At 35.5% G+C, this 26,548-nt stretch overlaps 1 protein-coding gene across 2 annotated transcripts in view; it reads left to right on the top strand.

Annotated features, from left to right (window-relative positions):
• Positions 1 to 26,548, top strand: part of LOC150104640 (UBX domain-containing protein 1) — a 201,498-nt gene that overhangs the window by 21,874 nt on the left and 153,076 nt on the right. For both annotated transcript variants that reach the window (XM_090395236.1, XM_090395237.1), the window contains 2 exons: positions 884 to 937; positions 17,082 to 17,161. In XM_090395236.1, the coding sequence (XP_090251362.1) occupies positions 884 to 937; positions 17,082 to 17,161 (134 nt within the window). The remainder of the gene's footprint in view (positions 1 to 883; positions 938 to 17,081; positions 17,162 to 26,548) is intronic.

Genomic DNA, 26,548 nt, shown 5'->3' with positions numbered 1-26,548 from the left:
AATTAAAGAACTTTGTCAGAGATGCCTGTGATCTTGAACATTCTCATAGCACACGGGCCTACATGCCATTCAGTCTCACTGCTGTAGTTATGTTGATTTTTTCAATATGCTGAGCACTTCCTGTTCATTTACTTCAATTTTGTCATCAGGCTCTGTCACATCAAAAACAACAATTGGATGGTACACCTTTGCAAATCGGTAACTCCCCAACTCTATTTCTTTTATTTTGGTTGGCTTCCTATGATTGGCATTGATTAATGTTTTCCTTCCATAAACATTCTTCCTCTTACTCACTACATAGTGAAAAAACTTTTTTTGATTAAATTTGGCCTGCTCATCTAATTTTCGCTCATAATCTGATAGATTATGAGAGACACCAGAAACCTTGACTGCTGTTTCAGGAGGAGTCAGGTTTTCTGCTTGGTATTTTTCAAAGTGGGATTTGTTAATGATTTTCTCACATCCTATGTGAGCTGCATTGTAGACTGGGTGTGAAGCTTGAGTTTTTATCTCAAGCTAAAGGTTTATGCATTGACTATTCATAACTATTATTTTTGAGGAAATTACAACATATATTGGGTATTAATTAGAATAACTTTAATTCTTATGTAGATCTTTTTGCTGGGACTATGTGTTTTGGTGAAGAAATTCTCTCTCTCTCTCTTATGAAGAGGAGAGCTGGCATCCATAGCATATTTAGAAAGAGAATTGGTTAGGAAAATTAAAATATCAAAAAATAAATTTTTCATGTGTGATAATATTCTTTAGAAAATGCATATCAAAGAATTATAAATTTTAGTTAACTTTAGAATAGCATATTTTTTCAATGTAGTTAACATTTTATGTCATTATAATCTTAAACAATCTAAAACTTATTTTTTAGGGAGAAAGCTTTAATTGTGACAGGAAATCAGGGTGTGGAACCCGCAATGGAGTGGTAAGGAATCAGTTTTTTTGTATAGAGGGTGTAGTCAAATTTCTTGATTATATTTTATTATTATTATCAATTAAATTAATCTAATTTTTCTTAAGAAAATTTACCTGTTTTTATGCTAGTCCAATTTGAAATAATTCATTTATAGCTTAATGTAATGAGTCCAGTGTTCATACTGTTGTGTGAAACATTTATTAATATTAGCATTTTACCTTAATATGACAAAAATGAATTTAGAAGGGCTATAATGGCAAATGATTCGATTCGTATCAGGAGTCTGCGAAAACTAACACAGTCAGGGAAAATAAATTATACAAGGAGGAATGGTGTGAATGTGTGCATAAGAGCAGCAATCTTATATAACTGTGTTAATGACTGGAATGGTCTTTATCATGGAAATGTTGACGAGGAGAGAATTATTTTGTCTGTGTTCATTCATTTCAGACCCATCAAACGTGTGCAAAGATGTCACGCAAGAGAAGAATAGAATTCTCCAAGTTGTCCAACTGTGTCATGCAGACGAGTATACAAAAGAATATACCGGTAGATTATTATGTCTGTACACGAATGCTAGGAGTATCAGAAACAAAGGGGGGGGGTAGAGTTTGTTGTCTTAGTCAATATGTTAGGACCTCAGATTGTAGGCATTAGTGAGACCTGGCTATCAGAATCAAATGTACTAACTGATATCGAGTGTAATGGGTACACTATTTTTAGGAAGGATAGGAGAGGAGGGGCGTGCTGTGCTGCTAATGATATCAGATAACTTGAATCCAGTTTGAGTTGAGGCCTATGATTGTAGTACTTCTGCTAACAGTATTTCATTTGGCAATAAGTTTGAAGCTATCTGGTGTGAGATGAAATCTAACAAAATCAATTACATAGTGGGGTGTTGTTACAGACCTGGTGAATCGGTTGCGTGATGAAGAAATGCATCTCCAAATAGAAAAGATGAGCTCGAAAAGAGTAATCATAATGGGAGACTTTAATTATCCATATATTGATTGGGTAGCAGTAGAATATCATTAGAAGAATGAAAATGCGTTTATTGAGCTGTTGCAGGACAACTTCCTCAAGCAGCGTGTGAGAGAAGGAACTTGAGGTCAAGGAGTGTTAGATTTGATTATAGTGTCAGAGGGCATTTCAGTTAAAGACGTAAGTATTTTGCCTCCAATTGGTGACAGTGATCATGCGGTATTCACTTGGGAAGTTTGTGAATGTTCCATTCAGAAAAGTTACATGCTGAACTACAAAGCAGGAGTATACTCAGGAGTATACTGAGTTCACTGGAATGGGATCGGTTGCTGGATGGGAAGAATATCGACAGCGCATGGAAATCATTTAAACAATACTTAAATGATGCGATATCAGAATGTGTCCCGAGAGTTCGAAGAATAAATAGGGTAGGAGTCAAATGGATGTGTAATCATATAAAGCATGATATTCGTAAGAAAAGGATGATGTGGAAAGAATACCGTGTGCATAAGGATGATGTCAGTTATGAAAGTTATAAGCAGCAGTCTAGAATAGTCGCAACTGTTGTATGGAAAGCAAAGTCTGAGTATGAAAAGAAACTGGTTCTGCATGCTGAAGACAACCCACAAGAATGGATTGGGAATGGATACGCCATGATACTTCTGGATTTTGCTAAGGCTTTTGACAGAATACAGCATGATAGGCTGTTCCATAAATTGGGGAATATGGGTTTGTGTTATAGAATACTAGCATGGATAAGTGGATGGCTGACTGACAGATATCAAAAAGTGGTATACAAGGGATGTGAGTTTGCAAGGTTTAAGGTAACAAGTGGTGTGCCACAAGAATCAGTGCTTGGTCCACTGCTATCCAGTCTATACATTAATGGTATTGGGAAGGATTTGACAGGTGACATTCAGCTATTTGCTGATGATGCAAAGATAGGTAAGGTAATCAGGAATGCTGCTGATATGCAGCACTTGCAGAATTGATATGCTGCATGTCAAAGAAAGAATGAACATGAAAGAATAACTTCTAAATGCAGATGGATTGAGGGTTACAGATGCAGAAGAGGTTGTTCAACTATTCGGTGCTTATTTTGTTAAAAGCTGTCCACCTGGTGTACATGACATTGAGCTAACTGTTACTTCTTCACTGGATGAAGAAACTCAGGTGTATTAGGAGAGACATTAGAGCTGGTGCACAATCTGAATAAGAATTCAGCGATAAGGACTGATGGGATATCAGCATGTGTGCTAAAAGACTGTTCAGCTGAACTGGTTATTCCTTTGACCAGGCTGTTTAATGAGTCTCAGAACAGGAAAGATTCTGCAGGAATGGAAAGAATGTATGGTAATTCCATTGCACGAGGTTGGTGCATGGACCGATGTATCCAACTATCGATTAATTAGTATCTCAGGAGTGAAGATATTTGAAAAATTGGTTAGGGCTCGCATTCAGAAATGGGCTGACAGTGAATCTTTACTTTGCAATGTGCAACATGGGTTTAACTAAGGAAGGTCATGTTTTAGCAAGTTGCTCACATTCTATAACAATGTTACCATTGAACTAGACAAGGGGAATGGATAAATCGTGATACTTTTGGATTTTGCTAAGGCATAATACAGCATGACAGCCTGTTGCATAAATTGGAGAATATGGGTTTCGGTTACAGAATATTAGCATGGATAAGAGGATGGCTGACTGACAGATATCAAAAATGGTATACAGGGGGATGCGAGTCTGCATGGTTTAAGGTAACAAGTGGTGTACCACAAGGATCAGTGCATGGTCCACTGTTATTCAGTCTATACATTAACGATATTGGGAAGGATTTGACAAGTGACATTCAGCTATTTGCTTATGATGCAAAGTAGGGTAATCAGAATGCTGCTGTTATGCAGCCCTTGCAGAATGATTTGAATAGGCTGGAACTGTGGGCATGGGAAAATGGATGTCAGTTCAATGTTAGTAAATGTAAAGTCATTCACTTCAGCATGATTAGATGTCGTATTATATTGGTGGGATTATGCTAGAAGAAACTGATGAGGCCAGGGATCTTAGAGTGTTAGTAGATAAGAAGTTGAAGTTCAGGGGCCAGATAGCAAAGATTGCAAATACAACTCGAAAGATAATTGCAATGTTGAAACGTTGCAACATCCTTATCTTTACATGTGAATGTAAAGATAAGGATGTCATTTTGCTTCTTTACAAGTCCTTGATAAGACCTCACTTGGAATATTGTGCGCATGTCTGGTCTAATGTCTTCCGTTGTGATTCTGATATACTGGTTAAAAATGATATTAGGATTATGGAATACTGATTTTGAAGACAGATTGAGAATTTGTAACCAACAGGAGAGAGAGGAGTGATATGATTGAGACTTGCAAACTTCTGAAAGGTTTGTAAGTTTCAGTTGATGAATCTTTCAATATATGGAGGGTGGAGAAAGGGCAAGAGGTCATCTTTGGAAGCTAAGAATGAATGCCACTAAGAAGGGGGGGGGGGGACTATATTTTTCTCTCACAGGGTGGTGCGTGATTGGAATGGGTTGCCTTTGAATGCTGTGAGTGCAAGCAGTGTGAATGAATTCAAGAATAAGTATGATAGCTGGTGCATGTAGTATGTGGCCTTCCTCAATGAGTCCTTGACTCCCTGGAGATCTCTCTTAATGATAATAATACAGGTAATTTATGCCTTCATGAATTAATTGGTTCCTGGCGACCGTTCGTAAAGCGGGATAAGTTTATTTGCCTTAGAAATAATGCTATAAGTGAGAGTTATGTTCGTAAGAAGGAATATATAAATTACAAAATGAATATTAAATGATAAGAAAAGAACATATTTAAAAAATAAGCTCATCTCTATAACACTGGGTGAATCGGCAGCTGTCGAGGTAGTAGGAGATATATTAGGATGCTTCGGTGCATCTTTTTTTTTTTTTCAAAGAAGGCCTTGAGTGTCATCTGCTTCGTTGACGTTCTCTTCTTTTCGTTTAAATAGCTCGATAGCAAGCAAGCAGAAGCATTATTCATTTTACAGGAAAATTTACTATATCGTTTAAAGTCTGAACTTGTGATTCAAAGATTGCTTGAGCTTTTTAGAGAAATTTAAATGGTTCTTCTAGGCCTTTTAAAGTGAAAGACCAAGTTAGAGCTTCAAATTTGTTATCTTCTTTGTCTTTTTCTTCTTCGTTTCTTTCTTGATGCTCTAATTCACGGAGATCATTGGGTATGGGTTCCATAATGTGAGATTGAAGCAGCTCATCAATATCACCTTCCAAAACTTCTATTTGCGGTTAGCCATACCTAAGATCGATTGAGTTTTGGAATTCACAATCTTTGTTGGGTCTTCAAAGACTGAAATTATCATTAAATTCAAAGGCGAGCACTGGATTCCCAGACATCGATGAGTACTTGAACAACCTCATCAAGGAAAACAGGCTGGCACATGAGTTGGTGGGCGAATCAAGTGATGCGTGTTTTCAACGTGTCCGGTCTTATGCAAATAAACTGAGAAAACACAAAGACTTAAAACTAGGAAACTTAGTCCTTTTGGAGCAGAACTCTGGGAGGAAAAAAGGGGGAAATTTGGAAGGAGTGCCACAGGCCCTTTGAAATTGTAGAAAAACTATCCCCTGTGACATACAAGATAAAGGAGACGACACGTCAGGGAAGAACCCTAGTAGTCAACTCAGATCGCCTAAAATTGTACAGATTCAGATCGAGTAGGTTGGTCTGTCTCGACAATTCCCTCGTAAACATCTGGGGAAAAGGGGGGAAGGAACAGAAAACAGAGGCTGTCAGGGGAACATGATGAAAACACATCCCAGAGCAACCCCGTACACGAGACGGAGCACAAAAGAGAAGAAGAGCAAAGCCTGTCGAAGGAATATCTTCCCGAACGCTTGAGATATAAAGTAGCACCGAATATATATCATGGGAATGATCAAACTCAGTCATGTCATGAGGAAACAATACAGTCTCATGAGCCGAGATACGTACTAAAGCCCAGAAAGAATGGAAGGTTCATCCCCAGAGAATTGAGGGAGAAGCAAAAATTGTTTTTCTAATTTTCTAGAAAATTAGAAAAACAATTTTTTTCATAATAAGGGATGCTTAAAGAAAAAATTTATCTTAAAGAAAATTTTTTTTCTTGTAAGGGGAAACTTTTGTTAGATCCTGAATGGAGAGCTTTACAAGTAAATTCTTTATTCAGGATTTAACATGATATTTACTACTAATTAAGGAGATATCTGCATATCAGCTAATAATTATGAAGTATTATTTTATGTTATGTAATAATGTGTAGTCCATGTGTGCCATATAGTGAGAGTTATTCCTGCATAACTGAAAGGAGAAGCAGAGAATTATGTGTCAAAATAGTAAGAATTGTGTAAGGGAATTGTTAAGTAATTTGTAATTCCCATTAAGCTCTCTAGTACATTACGAAATTCTGAGAAAAGTTATAAGCAGTAATCTGGAATAATCGCGTATAATCTGTACGAGTTGAGCGTAGCGATAGAGGCTATACCTACGTGGAAAATGACGTCAGAACGGCTACCTGGAATAATGTAACCTAACAGGTTAGGGAGAGTGTCGGATCACCCAAGGGGCATGAACGATGGGGTTCGTGGGTGAAAACCACATTGAATAGAGGGCGCCCAAAAAGGGTGAATAAAAGACGAAGCGCGCCATTTTACGAGGCTTTTTTCTTCTTCGGTTCCTGGATTCGAGTTTTAGGAAGTTTGTCGGGGGGTTCGTGAGAGAGCGGTGGATCGACTACAGTGATGACGGACAGCAGGTTCTTTTCTTGAGAATGCTTGAAGATTTCCAAGCGGAGCTGATCGCGATATGACGGCCTATGCAGAATCGAGCCTTAGCAGAATGTCCCATCTGAGAAAGTTTCCTGCGGAGCGATAGACAGCACGCCACAGTCGGAAACGATTAAAAGAAAAGCGTAGTGTATCGCCAGGCGCAAAGACAGCCGAAGAATATATAGTAAGGTAATCCAGATCTACATGAGATTGCGGCATGAAATCTGAAAGGATCCGGTAATGTAAAGATTTTCATTCTATGTTAAAAATCGCTTAGAAGAATAAGAAATTTGTGTATACTGTAAACTAAAGGACACTAGTAGAGAACTTTTAAGTGAGAGTTGATTGAATTAATTAAGACCCTGTGGAACAAACAAGAATTGTTGATAGGCAGTATTTGATTGTGAATGGCTAGGCTTGCTTAATGAAATTTAGAAACAAGATAGTTATTGGTAGAGTATTAATGAACGTGTTCACTGCGTGAGCATAACAATGACGCAGTGAAGTAACACTAGTCAGTTACAGCTAATGAAACTAGTAGACATTTTTGTATATATGTGTATTAAAATTTTGTAATCCAAATAGTATGTGTTCATTTTTAAAAAAAAAAGACCAAATATAATTTCCATCATGACCCTTTATCATCCATTGATTATTTACAAAAAATAATGCAAAATATCTTATGGGGAAAATGTCTTACAACGTAAACGTTTACATCGATTTTTCCAGTCACCATCCAATACACATCTTATATACTAAACAACGAACAGTAAAGAAGTCCGGGAAAAAATCCAGAAAATGGAGAGCAGATATGCCATCTACATCCATCCTTTCTACGAAATGGTATATACAACAGCAAAAAATATTTAATGTAACTTCATAATGCAACAAATATAAATGTTTTGTTTCATAACTTGAAAGATGATATCATCATCATCAAATTCCTGAAATGTACCCTCAAGGGGTGTACAGGATATGATAGTACCATATGAAAAATTTACATCATTACTAACTTCCTATCTACAATTTTCCTCCAAATCAGTCTGTTACATGTCAAGACTCCAACATTATCAGATCTTATATTTCTATCGTCTCAGGCACTTTGTACCGTATCAGTCCACCTATATCTTGGTCTTCCTCTGGGTCGTTTTCCTGCCAACCTGGCAGAGAACACTAGTTTTGCTAATCTTTCCTCATCCATTCGGTTTAAGTGACAATACCACCTGAGATTAACTCTGCTAACACAACTGGATGCTGACAATGTCAAGTTCTTTCCTAATATCCTAGTTTTTAATATGATATTGCCATTGATGCCATCTGTTCATGCCTCTAATCTTTCTCAGGACTCCTCATATCTGCGGTCTCTAGTCTTTGGTCAAATGTTTTACTTCTGACCCAGCTCTCAGATCCATAAGTTAAAACTGGTTTGAACACTGTCTTGTATACAGCTAATTTAGTGTTCCGACTAATTTCTCTCTTATTCCATATAAATTTATTCAATTGACTTCCCACCATACCAGCTTTGTTGATTCTACTGTCCATTTCCATATTTAATTTACCATCTTCACTAAAAATCGTGCCTAAGTAGCTGAAATGTTTTTCTTGTTCCACAGGTTCTCCGTTCATAACAGTTGACATTTTCAACGATTCTACCTATTTTCATTGTCTTTGTCTTTTTATTGCTGACTTTCATGCCATATCTATTACAACAGTTATTCACTTTAGTCAAGGAATCTTGCAAACTTGTAGCAGATTTATTTAGAAGTATAGCATCGTACGCATAAAGCAAAGAGCTGACATTAACAACTCCAATTCTGATATCATGTTTAATACCACTTTCCTTCATAATGTGATCCATATAGATAATGAATAACAGAGGGATAATGTACTTCCTTCAATTCTAACTGCTGACTTGCAACTCAAATAAAGACTAAGTATTGCTTGATATAATGCCCCATCGAAACCATATAACTGTAGTGTAATGAATAGCTTTTCTCTTGGAACTTTGTCATATGCCTTTTCCAGATTTGTTAAATCTGGAAAAGGCATATGACTTTTCCTTAAATACAGATTTGTTATATTCCCATGCTTCCTCAACTATTTGTTGTAAAGTGAAGATCTGATTCTGACAGGCTCTATGTGGCCTGAATCCAGCTTGTTCTTCACCAAGCTTTTCTTCCACAATTCTTCTCAACCGTTTCTCAATTATACTGGCATAAATCTTGCCAGGAACACTCATTAGGGAAATACCTTTGTATTTCTCACATTCAGTTTTATTTACCTTTTTATATATGGGTACTATTAGCGCTCTACTCTAATCATTCAGAATTCGTCCCTCTGTCCAGGCCTTCTGAACTATGCAGTACAGCCACTGTGAGACTTTTATACCACCATACTTCAGCATTTCTGGTTGAATATCATCTACTCCTGCTGCCTTTCCACATTTCAAGCCTTTGATGTCTTTTGCTACTTCAAGTATGAATATGTATTCCTGACTATATGCCCATTGAGTGTTTTTTTACCACTGTGCTATCACTGCTTGTTTCATTTAGCAATATTTCCAAGTAATTATTCCATACTTCAAGGATATCTTTTTCTCCCATTTTAATGTCACCTTTATCATCTCTAACTCCTTTTACAGCACTCTTTCCTCCAATTCTAAGCTTCTTCAACAACCTTCAGAATATATTACCACCTTCTTGATATTTATTTTCTATGTTCTTGCTAAAGTCCTCCCATGACTTTTGTTTAGCTAGTTTTCCACAGTGTTTAGCTTTCTTACATTTGTCTCTGTATTCTGTAAGAGTAAAAGCTGACTTATTTGCCAGGAACTTTTGATATGCTTTCTTCTTTTCCTTCACTGCCTCTTTAACTTCCTGTGTCCACCATGGAGTTTTGATTTTTCCTTGCACACAACCTCACCACATGCCTCTCTGAGTGAATCAATCAGGGTTTTTTTCTAGGCTTGCCACTGAATCTCCAAGGTTTGGTTCCTGTTCTCAAACTCTTTCATTTTTTCTTCAATAATCTTTACATATTTTTGTCTACAGTTCACATCTGAGAGCTGCTCAACTTTTATTCGCTTTAAAACTTTCTTCCATGTTATTCTTTTCAATATAAAATTCAATTTTATCCTGCTCCAGACTAAATAGTGATCACTTCCAATTTCAAATCCTCTGTACACTCTGGTGTCCTGCACTAGGGAGAAAACATCACTCTCAACAATAACATAGTCAATGAGACTTTTCTTATTCCTTGCCTCTTCTCTCCAAGTGAATTTGTGCACATTTTTATGTAGGAACATAGTGTTAGTAATAACCAGTCCATGTTCTGAGCAGAAATCCAATAGGTATTTGCCATTATTATTAGCTTTGCTCTTTTCTCCAAATTTTCCAAAATATAGTTGTATGTCTGACAATCATTTCCTACTCTGCTATTTAGATCCCCAACAAGGACCAACTTTTCCCTTTTCATTGTGTCAGTTGCTTTCTCTAAAACATCAAAAAATTCCTCCACTTCTACTTTAGTAAAACCTTCTGTGGGACCATAGGCACAAATAAGTCCCATTGTCCAATTCCCCATTCTGATATTTGCCCACATCATTCTACTTGAGACTGCCATTCAAGATTAGCCTAGTATTTAGTGTTGAATACTATGGCTACTCCTCCTTTTCCTTGATTGTCGTGGCCTGAATATAACATTTTGTATTTATTGCTCAGAAAGATCTCACAAGTTTTTGTCTTTTTTTGTTTCAATCACCCCTATTATGTCGATCTAGTACTTATCTAATTCCTCAGCTAGCTCCATTTCTTTGCCATTCAGGCCTCTTATGTTGATGGTACTGATCTTTAACTCTGGTATGTTGATTCGATTTGTGATTTCAGATTTGTTCCAGTAGCTGACTTTTCACTGTTCGCCATTGTTCCCTGGCGAAAATAACGTGGGCCTTGTTTAACCGGGCAATACCACAGCGGCATGAAATTTTGTCATGTTGTACCATCATTTTGTATATTGGTTTAAGCCAATAAAAATACAATTTATTCGGCTAAATCCCAATTTGCCAGCCCATCCACGTTCGTTCAGTATCCAGGTGGATACCCAACAGGGTGCACCACGAAAAAGTGAGGATTGGACATTAGGTCAGAAGCCCTGATCGCGCTCCGCATTCCTTCAAAGGCTATGTGGAGGTCTCCTCTAAGTTATACAGCTTTGACCTTTAAGCACCCCGAAAGATGACACACACACACACACACTCGGGTCTCTTTTTATGTGGATTTTTAGTTATGCGATGCACTTCCAGTGATATGAGACCTTTCGACACTTCTACGCATGTCACCAGGAGAATCCATTCTGATAATAGGGTAATCCAGCGTTTCCCAAACTTTTCCTATGACAGAAACACTTCACAAATCCTGAAATTTTCATGGAACACCTTGGTTATTTTGTAATGTATTCATTAATAATTAATCGTCAATTTAGCTGATTTGGTCCAATGGAGAAAAAAAGCACCAAAGAAAAGTTATTTCTTTGGAAATGAAAATTGCAATTTTAGATTCCTTATCAAAAGCAAAGGGATCTAATGTGATTGGTAAACATTTTAATTTAGGCGAATCTACTATAAGAGCAATTGAAAAGAATGTAATCGCAATAAGAAAATCTATCTTTTCTGGCATAGAAATAAGTGCAAAATTATCATCCTACTAAAGAGAGATGCTTTATTAGAAAAAATGGAACGAGCACTCATATTTTGGATTGAAGAATTCCTATAACTGGTTATTTAATTAAATAAAAAGCTCTTCTGTTTTATGAACAGATGAAACAATTGGAGCCATCTGCTTCCGCTTCCCAAGCTGATAAAGAATTTTCGGCTAGCAAAGGATGGTAAACCGGGTTTTTAAAAAGGAATGCACTTCATAATGTGAAGATTACATGCAAGGTTGTAGCAGCAGATGAAGAAGCAACCAAAAATTTTCAAGAAGTTTGCCAAAATTATTGAAGATGGTAGATACTGTCTTGAACAAGTGTTTAACGCTGATGAAACAGGATTGTTTTGGAAGAAAATGCCTAGTCGAACTTACATCACAAAGTCTGAGAAAAAAGCAAGTGGGTTTAAAGCAAGCAAAGATCGAGTAACATTGTTACTTTGTAGCAATGCACCAGGGGATCGAATGTTGAAATCCCTCCTAGTAAATCGATTTCTAAGACCACGTGCTGTAAAAGGCAAAGATCTAAAACAGCTGCAGGTACACTGGATGGCTAATACAAAGGCTTGGGTAACAACTGCTGCAATATTTACTGAATGGTTCAATAATTCTTTGTACCAGAAGTGGAAACATATATAAAGCAAAAAGCTCTAGATTTTAAAGTTATATTAATTGTTGACAATGCACCAAGTCATCCGCATTTAGAACATCCAAATGTGCAGGTAGTGTTTTTTCCACCCAATACAACAAGCATTTATTTAGCCATTAGATCAAGGCATAATTGCTACTTTTAAAAATATTACATTAAGCACACTTTTCAATTTACATTGGATAAACTAGAAAATGAATCATTAACAGTAACTGACATTTGTAAAAAATTTTCTATTTTGGACTGCTTAAATCATGTTGCATCTGTTATTGCTGATACAAATTTTAAATGCTTGTTGGAAAGTAGCTTGTCCTGGATGTATTGCAAACAGTGCAACCAATGAAACATGTACATTATCAAATGAAATCATTACATTGGCACATGAAATTGGTGGAGAAGGTTTTGACACATTTAGCCAGAATGATGTAGACGAATTGCTTGCGGATATTGCCTTAAGTGACGATGATATTATTGGATATCGATTAACTTTAGATATTGTCGAAGATCCAGAAAACGATAGTGAAGCAGAAGAAAATCCTGTCCCCCCCCCCTCACTGCAAATATAATTTGAGGTCTTGAACTTTGCAATAAATTAGAAAATCATTTTCTTGTTAATGACACAAATTCTGAAAGAGCCTTTAAATTCCAACAGCTGAAGAACTGTATGTCTGTGTATCGCGAGCTGTATAAAAAATTAGTGAAATCATCATTGCAAAGTTTAATCACTGATTATATTGTCATAAGAAAAGAAAAATCAACACAGAACGAGAGTGAAGCTAATTCTGTTTGTGAAGAACCATTGTCTTTACCATACAGATTTCATGGGCTGACTCTCTCTTCTGGTGATGAAAGTAATTTCGCACCAGTTCGCAAACGTTGTCGAATATTGTCTAATAGCGATGATAATTCTGATAACAAAATGTAAAAAAAAAAAAAAAAAAGTTACTATTCAATAAAATTTAAAAACAATTAAAAAGCTTTAAAACAAACTTAGGCATTCTTATTTTCCTGAATTTTCATAAACTATTTTTATGCGATTTTAGGTTTATTTTAATTCATTGCTTCGATTTTATGCGGTTATAGAAAATTATGGGAGGGTGCTTAAGGGGTCAAAGCTGTATAACCGAGAGGAGACCTCCACATAGCCTTTAAAGGAATGCAGAGAACCGACCAGGGCTTCTGACCTATTTTCCAATCCTCACCTTCTTGTGGTGCACCCTGTTGGGTTCCTACTTGGATACTGAATAAACGAGGACGGGCTGGCAATTTGGGATTTAGCCGACCAAATTGTATTTTTATTGGCTTAAACCAATATACAAATGATGGTACGACATGACAAAATTTCATGCCGGCTGGGGCATCGCCCGGTTAAACAAGGAACCCCGTTGTTTTCACCAGGGAACTAGGGCGAACAGCGAAAAGTCAGCTACTGGAACAAATCTGAAAGCAAACCCCAACTCAATATCACCAGAGTTAAAGATTGGAAGCCTGAATTGCAAAGGAATGGAGCTAGCTGAGGAAGTAGATAAATACCAGATTGACATAATAGGGGGTGACTGAAACAAAAACTGGTGAGATCTTTCCGAGCAGTAAATACAAAATATTATATTCAGGCAATGACAATCAAGGAAAAGAAGGAGTAGCCATAGTATTCAACACTAAATATGAGGCTAATCTTCTGGAATGTCACGCAGTCTCAAGTAGAGTGATGTTGGCGATATCAGAATGGAGAATTGGACAATGAGACTTATTTGTGCCTATGGTCACACAGAAGGTTCTACTAAGGTAGAAGTGGAGGAATTTTTTGATGTTTTAGAGAAAGCAACTGATACAATGAAAAAGGAAAAGTTGGTCCTTGTTGGGGATCTAAATAGCAGAGTAGGAAATGATTGTCAGACATACAACTATATTTTGGAAAATTTTGAACAAAAGAGCAAAGCTAATAATAATGGCAGATACTTGTTGGATTTCTGCTCAAGACATGGACTGGTTATTACTAACACCATGTTCCAACATAAAAATGTGCACAAATTCACATGGAGAGAAGAGGCAAGGAATAAGAAAAGTCTCATTGACTATGTTATTATTGATAGTGATGTTTTCTCCCTGGTGCAGGACACCAGAGTGTACAGAGGATTTGAAATTGGAAGTGATCACTATTTAGTCTTGAGCAGGATAAAATTGAATTTCATATTGAAAAGAATAACATGTAAGAAAGTTTTGAAGCGAATAAAAGTTGAGCAGCTCTCAGATATGAACTGTAGACTAAAATACACAAAGATTATTGAAGAAAAAATATAAGAGTTTGAGAACAGGAACCAAAGTTTCGAGTTTCAGTGGCAAGCCTTGAAGAAAACCCTGATTCAGCCAGAGAGGCATGTGATGAGGTTGTGTGCAAGGATAGAAAAATCAAAACTCCATGGTGGACACAGGAAGTTAAAGAGGAAGTGAAGGAAAAGAAGAAAGCATATCAAAAGTTTGTGGCAAATAAGTCAGCTTGTGCTCTTAGAGAATACAGAGACAAATGTAAGAAAGCTAAACACTGTGGAAAACTAGCTAAACAAAAGTCATGGGAGGACTTTGGCAAGAACATAGAAAATAAATATCAAGAAGGTGGTAAGATATTCTGAAGGTTGTTGAAGAAGCTTAGAATTGGAGGAAAGAGTGCTGTAAATGGAGTTAGAAATGATAAAGGTGACGTGAAAATGGGAGAAAAAGATATCCTTGAAGTATGGAATAATTACTTTGAAAAATTGCTAAATGAAACAAGCAGTGATAGCACATTGGTAAAAAACACTCAATAGGCATATAGTCAGGAATACATAACCATACTTGAAGTAGCAAAAGCCATCAAAGGCTTGAAATGTGGAAAGATAGCAGTAGTAGATGATATTCGACCAGAAATGCTTAAGTATGGTGGTATAAAAGTCTCACAGTGGTTGTACTGCATAGTTCAGAAGGCCTCGACAGAGGGACGAATTCCTGATGATTGGTGTAGAGCTCTAATAGTACCCATATACAAAAAGGGAAATAAAACTGAATGTGAGAATTACAGAGGCATTTCCCTGCTAAGTGTTCCTGGCAAGATTTATGCAAGTATACTTGAGAAATTGTTGAGAAGAATTGTGGAAGAAAAGCTTGGCGAAGAACAAGTACTTTTCAGGCCAAATATAGGCTGTCAGGATCAGATCTTCATTTTACGAGAAATAGTTGAGAAAGCATGGGAATATAACAAAGATCTGTATTTAAGTTTTGTCGATCTGGGAAAGGCATATGACAAGGTTCCATGAAAGAAGCCATTCATATAGTTATATGGTGTCAATGGTGCATTATATCAAGCAATACTTAGTCTTTATTTGAGTTGCAAGTCAGCAGTTAGAATTGAAGGAAGTACAGGAAGATGGTTTAATGTTAAATCTGGTGTGAGACAAGGATGTACATTATCCCTCTGTTATTCATTATCTATATGGATCACATTATGAAGGAAAGTGGTATTAAACTTGATATCAGAATTGGAGATGTTAATGTCAGCTCTTTGCTTTATGCAGATGATGTTATACTTCTAAATAAATCTGCTACAAGTTTGCAAGATTCCCTGACTAAATTGAATAACTGTTGTAATAGATATGGCATGAAGGTCAGCAATAAAAAGACAAAGACAATAAAAATAGGTAGAATTGTTGAAAATGTCAACTGTGTTGTGAATGGAGAGTCTGTGGAAAAAGTAAAACATTTCGGCTACTTAGGCATGATATTTAGTGAAGATGGTAAATTAAATATGGAAATGGACAACAGAATCAACAAAGCTGGTATGGTAGGAAGTCAGTTGAATAAATTCATATGGAATAAGAGAGAAATTAGTCAGAACACAAAATTAGCTGTATACAAGACAGTGTTCAAACCAGTTTTAACTTATGGATATGAGAGCTGGGTCAGAAGTAAAACACTTGACCAAAGACTAGAGACTGGAGATATGAGAGTCCTGAGTAAGATTAGAGGCATGGACAGATGTCATTAATGGCAATATCATGTTAAAAATGAGGATATTAGGAAAGAACTTGACACTGTCAGCATCCAGGAATGCGTGAGCAGAGCTAATCTCAGGTGGTATGGTCACTTAAACAGAATGGGCAAAAGAAAGATTAGCAAGAGAAGTGTTCTCTGCCAGGTTGGCAGGAAAACGACCCAGAAGAAGACCGAGATATAGGTGGATTGATACAGTACAAAGTGCCTTAGGTGATAGAAATATAAGACCTGATAATGTTGGAGTCTTGACATGTAACAGAGTGATTGGGAGGAAAATTGTAGATAGGAAGTTAGTAATGATGTAAATTTTTCATGTAGTACTATCATATCCCTTGAGGGTACATATCAGGAATTTGATGATGATGATGAAAATTATGGAACATATCCCTGATTTTTAACGTAAGTTAGGCTTTTTTTGTGTGAATTTTTATATATGTGGTTTTCTGTGGAACGTATCTACTGCTTAAAAAGACACCCAACATATACTCCTGTTGGAATCTGAATGGAGTAAAACAGCACTTGGAAAAAATTAAGCACTTTAATTCTTCCAATATTTCATCTTTCCTAAAGACATCTTTTGTCCATCCAATTCTCATCTGCTTAAGATAGGCTTAGTCCTCTAATTGGGGATTTTAGACAGTTTGGCATTTCTCTGTTTTATCCTTGTAAGGACAATATTTTTTTGTAGATATGTGTTCACAGACAAATTATAACATGCATTTGTTTGTAGGCTGAAAAATCAGAGTTTCTGAAAGAAAGACTGGGAGTACAATATAAAACTTGTAAACACAGACACACGCACGCATGCAGGCAACACAAAACTGGATGGGTCTCCTGCTGGAGGCCTCAGGTATGAACTTTTTAATCGTTTCCCAGTGCTGTTTTACTCCAAAGCCTCCAGCAAGACTAGTTCAGCCTGAATAAGCAATATACATAACTGTAGCTACCATTTTATAAATATATATTTATTTATTGCAGGTTATTAGCTCATACAGATGACCCTGATATTGATGAACCATTTGTAGTTTCCAATGATGAAAAAAAAACAGAATCTATAGGTAGGGGAATTTCTGATTAATTGAGTTTGAATTAAAATTTATTACTTAAAACAATGGTTGCTAGATAATTATCTAGTATTATAATGTACATGTGCCTTCTTTGAAAAAGTGATATTCTCAAAATGTGCAAGTAATCTGAGTCATGCTTATTACTTGGAGGAGGTCATGATCTTTTTAATTGCCATCTATTATATATTGATCTTTAGCTTGAGATACATATACTGAAGGTTAGTTAATTCAGCAATCCAGTTCGATGCTTTAAAAATCAAAAAAATCAAATTTAAAAAAGCAGCTCCAGGTAACAAAACTAATCCCTTCACTCCCTACACCTACTACAAAAAATAAAGTAAATAAATAAAATAAAATAAAAATTGTCAATGACACTTGATGGATATAAATAATAAATTACACTATAACTACAGTAATTAACTTAAATGAAATAAAGGTACAAATATTTCGTACTGAAATTAACAGTACATCATCAGTGTAGACAACAAGTAGTTCAAAGGAATGGAATACAAAGTACATAACAGTCGGTGGATTACCAATTAAAAACTGTTTGCTGCATGCTAGAAATTAATACTAATAAAATATTATTAAACAATTCTTAAAAACTATTTATTTGATGATTACATAAGATAAGAATTTCACAAACTTTTGGGAGAGAGAGAGACAATCATTTCGATTAAGATGTAAAACGGCTATGCAACTTTATTTAAAAAGGCGTTTGTATTTAAGCTTGCATCTATGGAGAAGATGAGCTTAATCCCACTGGATATTGTGTTTAGTGTCGATACTATGTTGTGCCAGACCAGATTTTTGAGGCTACATGTACAGATAGTCCTAAACTTACGACGGGGTTCTGTTCCAACATCTCCGTAAGTCGAGGACTTTTTTTTAATTCTTGATTTGTTTGATTTTTGTTATAATATTTTCATAAATTAGGTTTGTATTTAACTTAAAACAGTTAAAAATGTATAAACTTACATACATTTATAAATTATTTATTAGCACATATAAATACATAAATATAAAATTAAGAAAGAAAAATTTAAGAAAAAAATACATAAACACATCAAAAACGGTGCACTTACTTTAATTTGAAATTCCTTTAAATATTAGTTAACATAAACAAAAACTTATTAACTGTTTTTTAATTAAACAGGTGAGTAATTGTCACTCATTTGGATGATATGGTTATTTCTCATGATTAGGAATAGCTTTTTTAATCAGAAAATTGGTTAATGTTGTCTGTTGGTTTTTTTCTTTATATATTTTGCGATAACATCTGACTATTTCTCTAATTTGGTTTTCGACTTTGGGGAAGCGATCAGTGTCTTGATCCATATTTTCAAGTGGCTGAAGTCCTTGATTTAGTTTAGAAAATACTCCAGCTAATCCTTTTACAGTAAATTTTTTTGACAATTTCTCTTTTTCATCTTCCTCATTATTCCTTTCTTCTACAACTCTTTTGCTTTGGAAAATCAAGTCTTGATCAGTCAGTTCACCTTCTTCATGATCTGCTAATTCTTCTATATCGGTAATATTGATTTCTAGATCCAGTTTTCTTGCAATTTCAACGATTTCTTCACCAATTTGTTCTAACATACTATGCTCATTTACTCTTCGAGTGTCTCCTGTGGTAGTAACTTCTTCCAAATTCTTCCAGAACATTAGAACTTCATGGAAGTTCTAATGTTCTGGATACATTAGTTAATATCATAATTTTTCCAAAAATCACATAATGTTCTAGCATCGTTGTCCATTGCTGTTATTGCTTGAGAAAATGTAGTTTTCAGATAATATGCCTTGAGTGTAGCAATCAAACCTTGATCCATAGGTTGAATCAGAGCTGATATATTGGCAGTAGATACATCACATTTATATTTTCATTCAAATCACCGATGTGAAGAGGATGTCCTGGAGCATTGTCAAGTAGCAATAGAATTTTGAAAGGGATGCTTTTTTCAAGACAGTAGGCATGTACTTCTGTAATAAAACAATTTAAGAACCGGTCTTCGAATAAAACAATTGCCACCCAAACCTTAGGATTACTCTTGTAGTAAACCGGCAACTTATTTTTGTCAATGTTTTTCAAAGCTCTGGGGTTTTGTGAATGGTAAACAAGAAATGGTTTTAATTGAAAACCAGCAGCATTTCCTCCAAGAAGAAGCATAATCCTATCTTTAAATGGCTTAAAACCAGGTGCTGATGTAGCTTCTCTGTGAATGTAAGTTTGTTCTGGCATTCTTTTCCAGAACATTCTGGTTTCATCCATGTTAAAAATCTGCTCTAGCAAATGGCCTTCATCTTTTATCATCTCTTTCAGATTTTTCTTGTAAATTTTGGCAGTTTCAAAATTGGAACTAGCAGCTTCTCCCGTTATTCGTATGGTATGTAAGTTAAATCAGCTTTTGAATGGATAAAATCATTCAAACTTTACTAGCATTAAATGTATGGTATACTCGCTGTATTTATCTTCTTGTTTCCTTAAATTGTCAAATAGGCTGCATGCTTTTGTTTGAATCGTAAACAAACTGAGAGGTATATTCTTGTTGATTTGATCATCTATCCATATCATTAAAAACTTCTCCATTTCATGAATCGAACCTTCTCTTTTTTTCGTTAAAATAGCTGCCTCCATTATTCTTGATTTATCTTTTATATCTGTTGAAACAGTTGAATGTGATAGTTTTTCTTCTCGTGCTATTTCACCGACTTTCTTTCTTTTGTCGTATGCTTTAATGACCTTCATTTTAGCACCTAAACTTAAAGCTTTCCTCGCCATCTTTTTTATGTTGGAATTTTCATCAGCAGTATTACTTCTCTTACTGGACATGATAGGGTTATGATGAGATACAAAAATTGCAACGAGAGAAACGAACACTTGACTGCTGATTAGCAACTAACGTGACTGTGATAAATTAGAAGTGGATGAATCATAGCAGCGGCTATTGCGTATTGGTAATAGGCTTTGCTTGTTGACTAATAGTGACGCTCGATGTGTATACAAAAGCAATGTGGTATATGCTGGTGACAAAGTTAAATTTGTGAATTTTTAATAATTTTTGGCTGTTGTAAGTGCGAATTGTAAGTCGAGGATTACCTGTATTCGATATAATATTGATGCTCATTCATTCTTTTTTCCACAGAACGGCCTGTTTGTCCAAAGTATGTTAAATTACATTCACACGGTATCTGGTAAATGCTAGCTTAATGATAGAGGTGCCAGTTTGTCTTTTGTAGATGGAGAAATTTTGTTGATAGAAAAATATGTGGGAATGAGATGATGATACTTCAAAATTCTGCCAATCGGTTCTGAGATGCTAGAAATATAAAGGATTGGAATCCTGCGGTCTGTTAAAGAATCCCGAGGTGTTGGAACCTAGGAATTAATTATCTGCTGGATTTGATTAAGGTTGTAACCATTAAATACAATTAACTTTTTGATAGTGAAAAGTTCTTGTTGTAAGCTTGAGGAAGAGGAGCACAATTAGTGCTCTATTAATTAAAGACTTGATAATACCAATTTTTTGAGAGGTGTAATGAGCAGACTTTTAATGATTGTATCTGCCAGTAAAGGTAGGTTTTCGATAAACACTGGTTGATAAATTACCAGAGGCTGTGCGTGTAAGAAGGATATCCAAGAATGGTAAACTACCAGCCTTTTCTTTTTCCATGGTGAACTGAATACGTGGGTGAAGGCTATTGATCTGTTGTAGGAATGTAGTAAGTTCCTCTTCAGAATGTGGCCAAATAACAAAGACATCATCAACATAATGAAATCAAAGAGAGGGTTGGGGATGATTGGATGAGAACAAGGTGTCTTCCAGATGGTTAAAAAAATAGTTTGCCAAAGGTGGAGACAGAGGGCTACGCATGGCAGTACCTTCAACTTGTTTATAGTTCTTGTTTTTCCAGTTGAAATATCCTGAATGTATAACAAATTCAAAAATCTTTGCAATATCCAGAGGGTACTCGTCATATAGTAAATTAACAGTGTCAGATAATGGAATATTGGTAAAGAGGGAAACGATATCAAAGCTAACTAACAAGTCAGACTCTTGTATATGAACATCCTTGATTTGTGCAAGAAAATGTGTGGAATTTTTGATGAAAGATCTGGATTGTCCAGTATGGGCAGTTAATGAACATGACAGAAATTCAGCAATTTTGGAAGAACTCCTCATTTATATGGCCTCCCAAAAATTCATACAGAAGGTTATCCAGTATGAATTTCAACTGGAAAAACAAGAACTATAAACAATTTGAAGGTACTGCCATGGGTAGCCCTCTGTCTCCACCTTTGGCAAACTATTTTTTTAACCATCTGGAAGACACCTTGTTCTCATCCAATCATCCCCAACCCTCTCTTTGATTTCATTATGTTGATGATGTCTTTGTTATTTGGCCACATTCTGAAGAGGAACTTACTACATTCCTACAACAGATCAATAGCCTTCACCCATGCATTCAGTTCACCATGGAAAAAGAAACGGCTGGTAGTTTACCATTCTTGGACATCCTTACACACACAGCCTCTGGTAATTTATCATCTAGTGTTTATCGAAAACCTACGTTTACTGGCAGATACATTAATCAAAAGTCTATTCATCACACCTCTCAAAAAATTGATGTTATCAAGTCTTTAATTAATAGAGCACATAAATTGTGCTCCTCTTCCTCAAGCTTACAACAAGAACTTTTCACTATCAAAAAGTTAATTGTATTTAATGGTTACAACAATAATCAAATCCAGCAGATAATTAATTCCTAGATTCCAACACCTCGGGATTCTTGAACAGACCGCAGGATTCATCATCATCAAATTCCTGACATGTACCCTCAAGGGGTATACAGGATATGATAGTACTACATGAAAAATTTACATCATTACTAACTTCCTATCAACAATTTTCCTCCTAATTAGTCTGTTACTTGTCAAGACTCCAACATTATCAGATCTTATATTTCTATCATCTAAGGCACTTATGTGGAGTTTTGATTTTTCTATCCTTGCACACAACCTCATCACATGCCTCTCTGGCTGAATCAGGGTTTTCTTCAAGGCTTGCCACTGAATCTCGAAACTTTGGTTCCTGTTCTCAAACTCTTATATTTTTTCTTCAATAATCTTTGTGTATTTTAGGCTACAGTTCGCATCTGAGAGCAGCTCAACTTTTATTCGCTTTAAAACTTTCTTACATGTTATTCTTTTCAGTATGAAATTCAATTTTATCCTGCCCAAGACTAAATAGTGATCACTTCCAATTTCAAATCCTCTGTACACTCTGGTGTCCTGCAACAGGGAGAAAACATCACTATTAACAATAACATAGTAAATGAGACTTTTCTTATTCCTTGCCTCTTCTCTCTATGTGATTTTGTGCACATTTTTATGTTGGAACATGGTGTTAGTAATAACCAGTCCATGTCCTGAGCAGAAATCCAACAGATATTTGCCATTATTAGCTTTGCTCTTTTCTCCTAATTTTCCAAAAATATTTTTGTATGTCTAACAATCATTTCCTACTCTGCTATTTAGATCTCTAACAAGGACCAACTTTTCCTTTTTCATTATGTCAGTTGCTTTCTCTAAAGCATCAAAAAATTCCTTCACTTGTACCTTAGTAGAACCTTCTGTGGGATCATAGGCACAAATAAATCTCATTATCCAATTCCCTATTCTGATATTTGCCCATATCACTCTACTTGAGACTGCCTGCCATTCAAGAAGATTAGCCTCGTATTTTGTGTTGAATACTATGGCTGCTCCTTCTTTTTCTTGATTGTCATTGCCTGAATATAACATTTTGTATTTATTGCTCAGAAAGATCTCACCAGTTTTTGTCTTTTTTGTTTCAGTCACCCCTATTATGTCAATCTGGTATTTATGGAATTCCTCAGCTAGCTCCATTTCTTTGCTATTCAGGCTTCCAATCTTTAACTCTGGTGATATTGAGTTGGGGTGTGCTTTCAGATTTGTTCCAGTAGCTGACTTTTTGCTGTTTGCCCTGGTTCCCTGGCGAAAACAAACGGGCCTTGTGTAACTGGGTGACACCCCAGCCAGCATGAAATTTTGTCATGTTGTACCATCATTTTGTATATTGGTTTAAGCGAATAAGAATACAATTTAGTCGGCTAAATCCCAAATTGCCAGCCCATCCTCGTTCGTTCAGTATGTAGGTAGATACCCAACAGGGTTCACCGCGAGAAGGTGAGGATTGGACAAATAGTCAGTTCTCTGCATTACTTTAAAGACTATGTGGAGGTCTCCTCTCAGTTATACAGCTTTGACCTTTATGCACTGCAGGATTCTAATGCCTTATATTTCTGGCATCTCAGAACTGATTGGCAGAATTTTGAAAAAGTATCATCTCATTCCCACATATTTTCCTATAAAAAATTTCTCCCTTGTTGCCATCTACAAAAGACAAACTGGCACCTCTATCATTAGCTGGCGTTTACCAGATACCGTGTGAATGTAATTTAACATACTTTGGACAAACAGGCTGTTCTGTGGAAAAAAGAAAGTTTGAACATCAGTATTATATCGAATACATGAAACCTCAAAAGTCTGGTCTAGCACAACATAGTATTGACACTAAACACAATATCCAGTGGGATAAAGCTCGTCTTCTCCATAGATGCAAGCTTAAATACGAACACCTTTTCAAAGAAAGTTGCAAAGCCCTTTTACATCGGCTAAATCTGAATCAAAATGATTGTCTCTCTCTCTCTCTCTCTCTCGCCCAAAAGTTTGGTTGATTCTTATCTTATGTAATCATCAAACAAATAGTTTTAAGGAATTATTTAATAATATTTTATTAATATTAATTTCTACCATGCGGTAACAGTTTTTAATTGGTAATCCACCGACTGTTATGTACTTTGTATTCCATTCCTTTGAACTGTTTGTTGTTTACACTGATTATGTACTGTTAATTTCAGTACGAAATATTTGTACCTTTATTTCTTTCATTACTGTGGTTATAGTGTAATTTATTATTTGTAGTTATGCCTTAGGTATCTTTAAATATTAGACTTGTTGGATTTGAATCCACAACCTGTTTTCAAAAGTGGATAAATTACTTGGCCCACCAGGTTAGCAATTTAAAATATTCATTTTCACTCTTTAAATGTTTTTAAAAATGAAGACATCTTCAAATAGGATTTCATTAAATTTTTAATATTCAGGAAACCTGAATATATGAGCTAATATTGGACATAAACCATAACACCTCAGTTTTGTGCCTGTTATTTGCATTATTTCATTTGTAACATACCCTCCAAAATTGATGTTCTCCTTGTGCATTGTTTCAAGATAAAAGTCATCATTTACAAATTCCTAGAAGAAAAGAAATATAGAACCCAGGAGCTTCACAGACTCTAAAGAACAGGGGATAACAAGGAATACCTCCCATTCTCACTTTGTTTGTTAATCATGGGGTCTTCCTCTTGAGAAATTCATGAAAAACAACAAGAAACATAAGAGGCACCATCTGATTAGAAAACATGTAACTTTAAGTATAAAGCATTTGATATTGTCATCGTAGCTAGGAAATTATCATCAGTCGCCATAGCTCATCAAAAAAGAAGAAAAGAATGGTTCAAAAAACTATGCTTTTCATCTTTTTGAAGAATGGATCTTAATCATTCATAGTTTAAACTATGAGTAGTTTATGTCAACTATGAATAATTAATCAGGTTTGACTCTTTTATTCATTAAAATAATGTTACTCTGACACACACACACATAACCTCAAATGTCTCCAACAGCTGTTATTTCTATAAATTGAAAAATATTGGATTGATAGTTTAATCGTGTGCATCATTAGGCATATCATACACAGCTGTAAATTGTTGTGTAAACTCTGTATATGATTGCTGCCATAACAGAGGTCATAAGTGTTACATATAATAATAACTTCCAGATGTCACAAAATGTAATTCCTTGGTTTCCATTTAGTGTGTGTGGTGTGAGCGAATGAAGATTCCTTGGAAAATGGCTTGAACAATGTGATGAAAGTATTCTGTTCTAAGTAAGGCATGGAGGAAACTTGCCAATCTGTAGTGTGATGTTTTGCGAGGAGATGTGCTACAAGTCCGCTTCTTTTATTTTCAACATCACGTGTTTTTTTACAGATTTCGAAACTTCTCCCTGTTTTGACTCGTACACCTTTCTAGAAGAAAAAGGAATCTTGTATACCCCAGGATTTTTAATTTCTGGTCAACATGGAATGGTTCATCAGAAAATAATATTTTTAGTAACTTCTTGGAGAGTAGCCATTTTGGAGGAACCGATCAAATACAATATGAAGTTCTTTTCTTTTAATTTCATCATTCTTGAGTATATTTAAAGCTCTCTTTTTAAGATTTTGGTTATACCTAATTTTTGTTGATGCTGATTGGAAAAAGCTTGCATGTAAGTACCTGTATGGGTTTGTTAATTCTCTAGCATTGCGTTTATTAAAAAGGATATCTGGAAATAGTAATCTACTGTCATTTTAAAAGAAAAGTGTTTCAAATCCTCTTTGGTCAGTTCCTCCAAAAAACTTATGCAATGAACCATTCTGTGTTAACCTGGAAATGTTCTCCTTACTTTGCACTGGTAACACATGAAGAAAAATAGCCCAATTATTAAAATCAGTTATTGGAAGGGCTTCAAACCCCAAGGTTTATATTACCCTAAAGACACCATTCTGATCTACAAACATCCTGGGGTATATAACAGAATTCCTCGTTCTTGCTAAGTGTACATGGTGAAGTTTTGAAATCCATAAAAATGTGTGTGTGTGATCTTGAAAATAAGATAAAAGAAAGAAGCGGACTCATAGCACACATTCTCATAGAACATCACATTGTAGATTGATAATCTTCCTCTATGCCTTACTTAGAAGAGAAACTTTCATCAGATCATTCAAGGAATCTTCTGAGGTCATTCATTCACACACCACATTAAATAGAAAATCAAGGAATCATGGATGTTACATCTGGAAGCATTCATGACATTTCTTATGTCATGAATGCTTCCAGAATGTCATGAATGTCATGAACCTACAGAGTTTACACAACAATCTATAGATTCCACATGATGTGCCTGATGATGCACGTGATTAAACTATCGATCCAGTATTTTTAAATTTATAGAAATCATGGCTGTTGGAAACATTCTTTTGTGTGTATAAATATCTTCCTGAAGATGTTGTCAGCCATAAAGACAGTTAATCATGAGTTGTTTTAATGAATAAAAAATCTGAGCCACACCTAGTTAACTATTCATAGTTGATAAAAACTTTGCTTGTTATCAAAGCACGTGTTAACCTTAAGTGAATATCGCTTAAGGTTAACATGTTATTAGAAAGATGTTATTACAACCAAAGCAGA

This window comes from Typopeltis vanoorti, chromosome 7, assembly GCF_054136105.1.
Source record: "Typopeltis vanoorti isolate ZY-2024b chromosome 7, IOZ_Tvanoo_1.0, whole genome shotgun sequence".
Lineage (NCBI taxonomy): Eukaryota > Metazoa > Arthropoda > Arachnida > Uropygi > Thelyphonidae > Typopeltis > Typopeltis vanoorti.
This window is presented reverse-complemented; position numbering and strand designations above follow the sequence as displayed.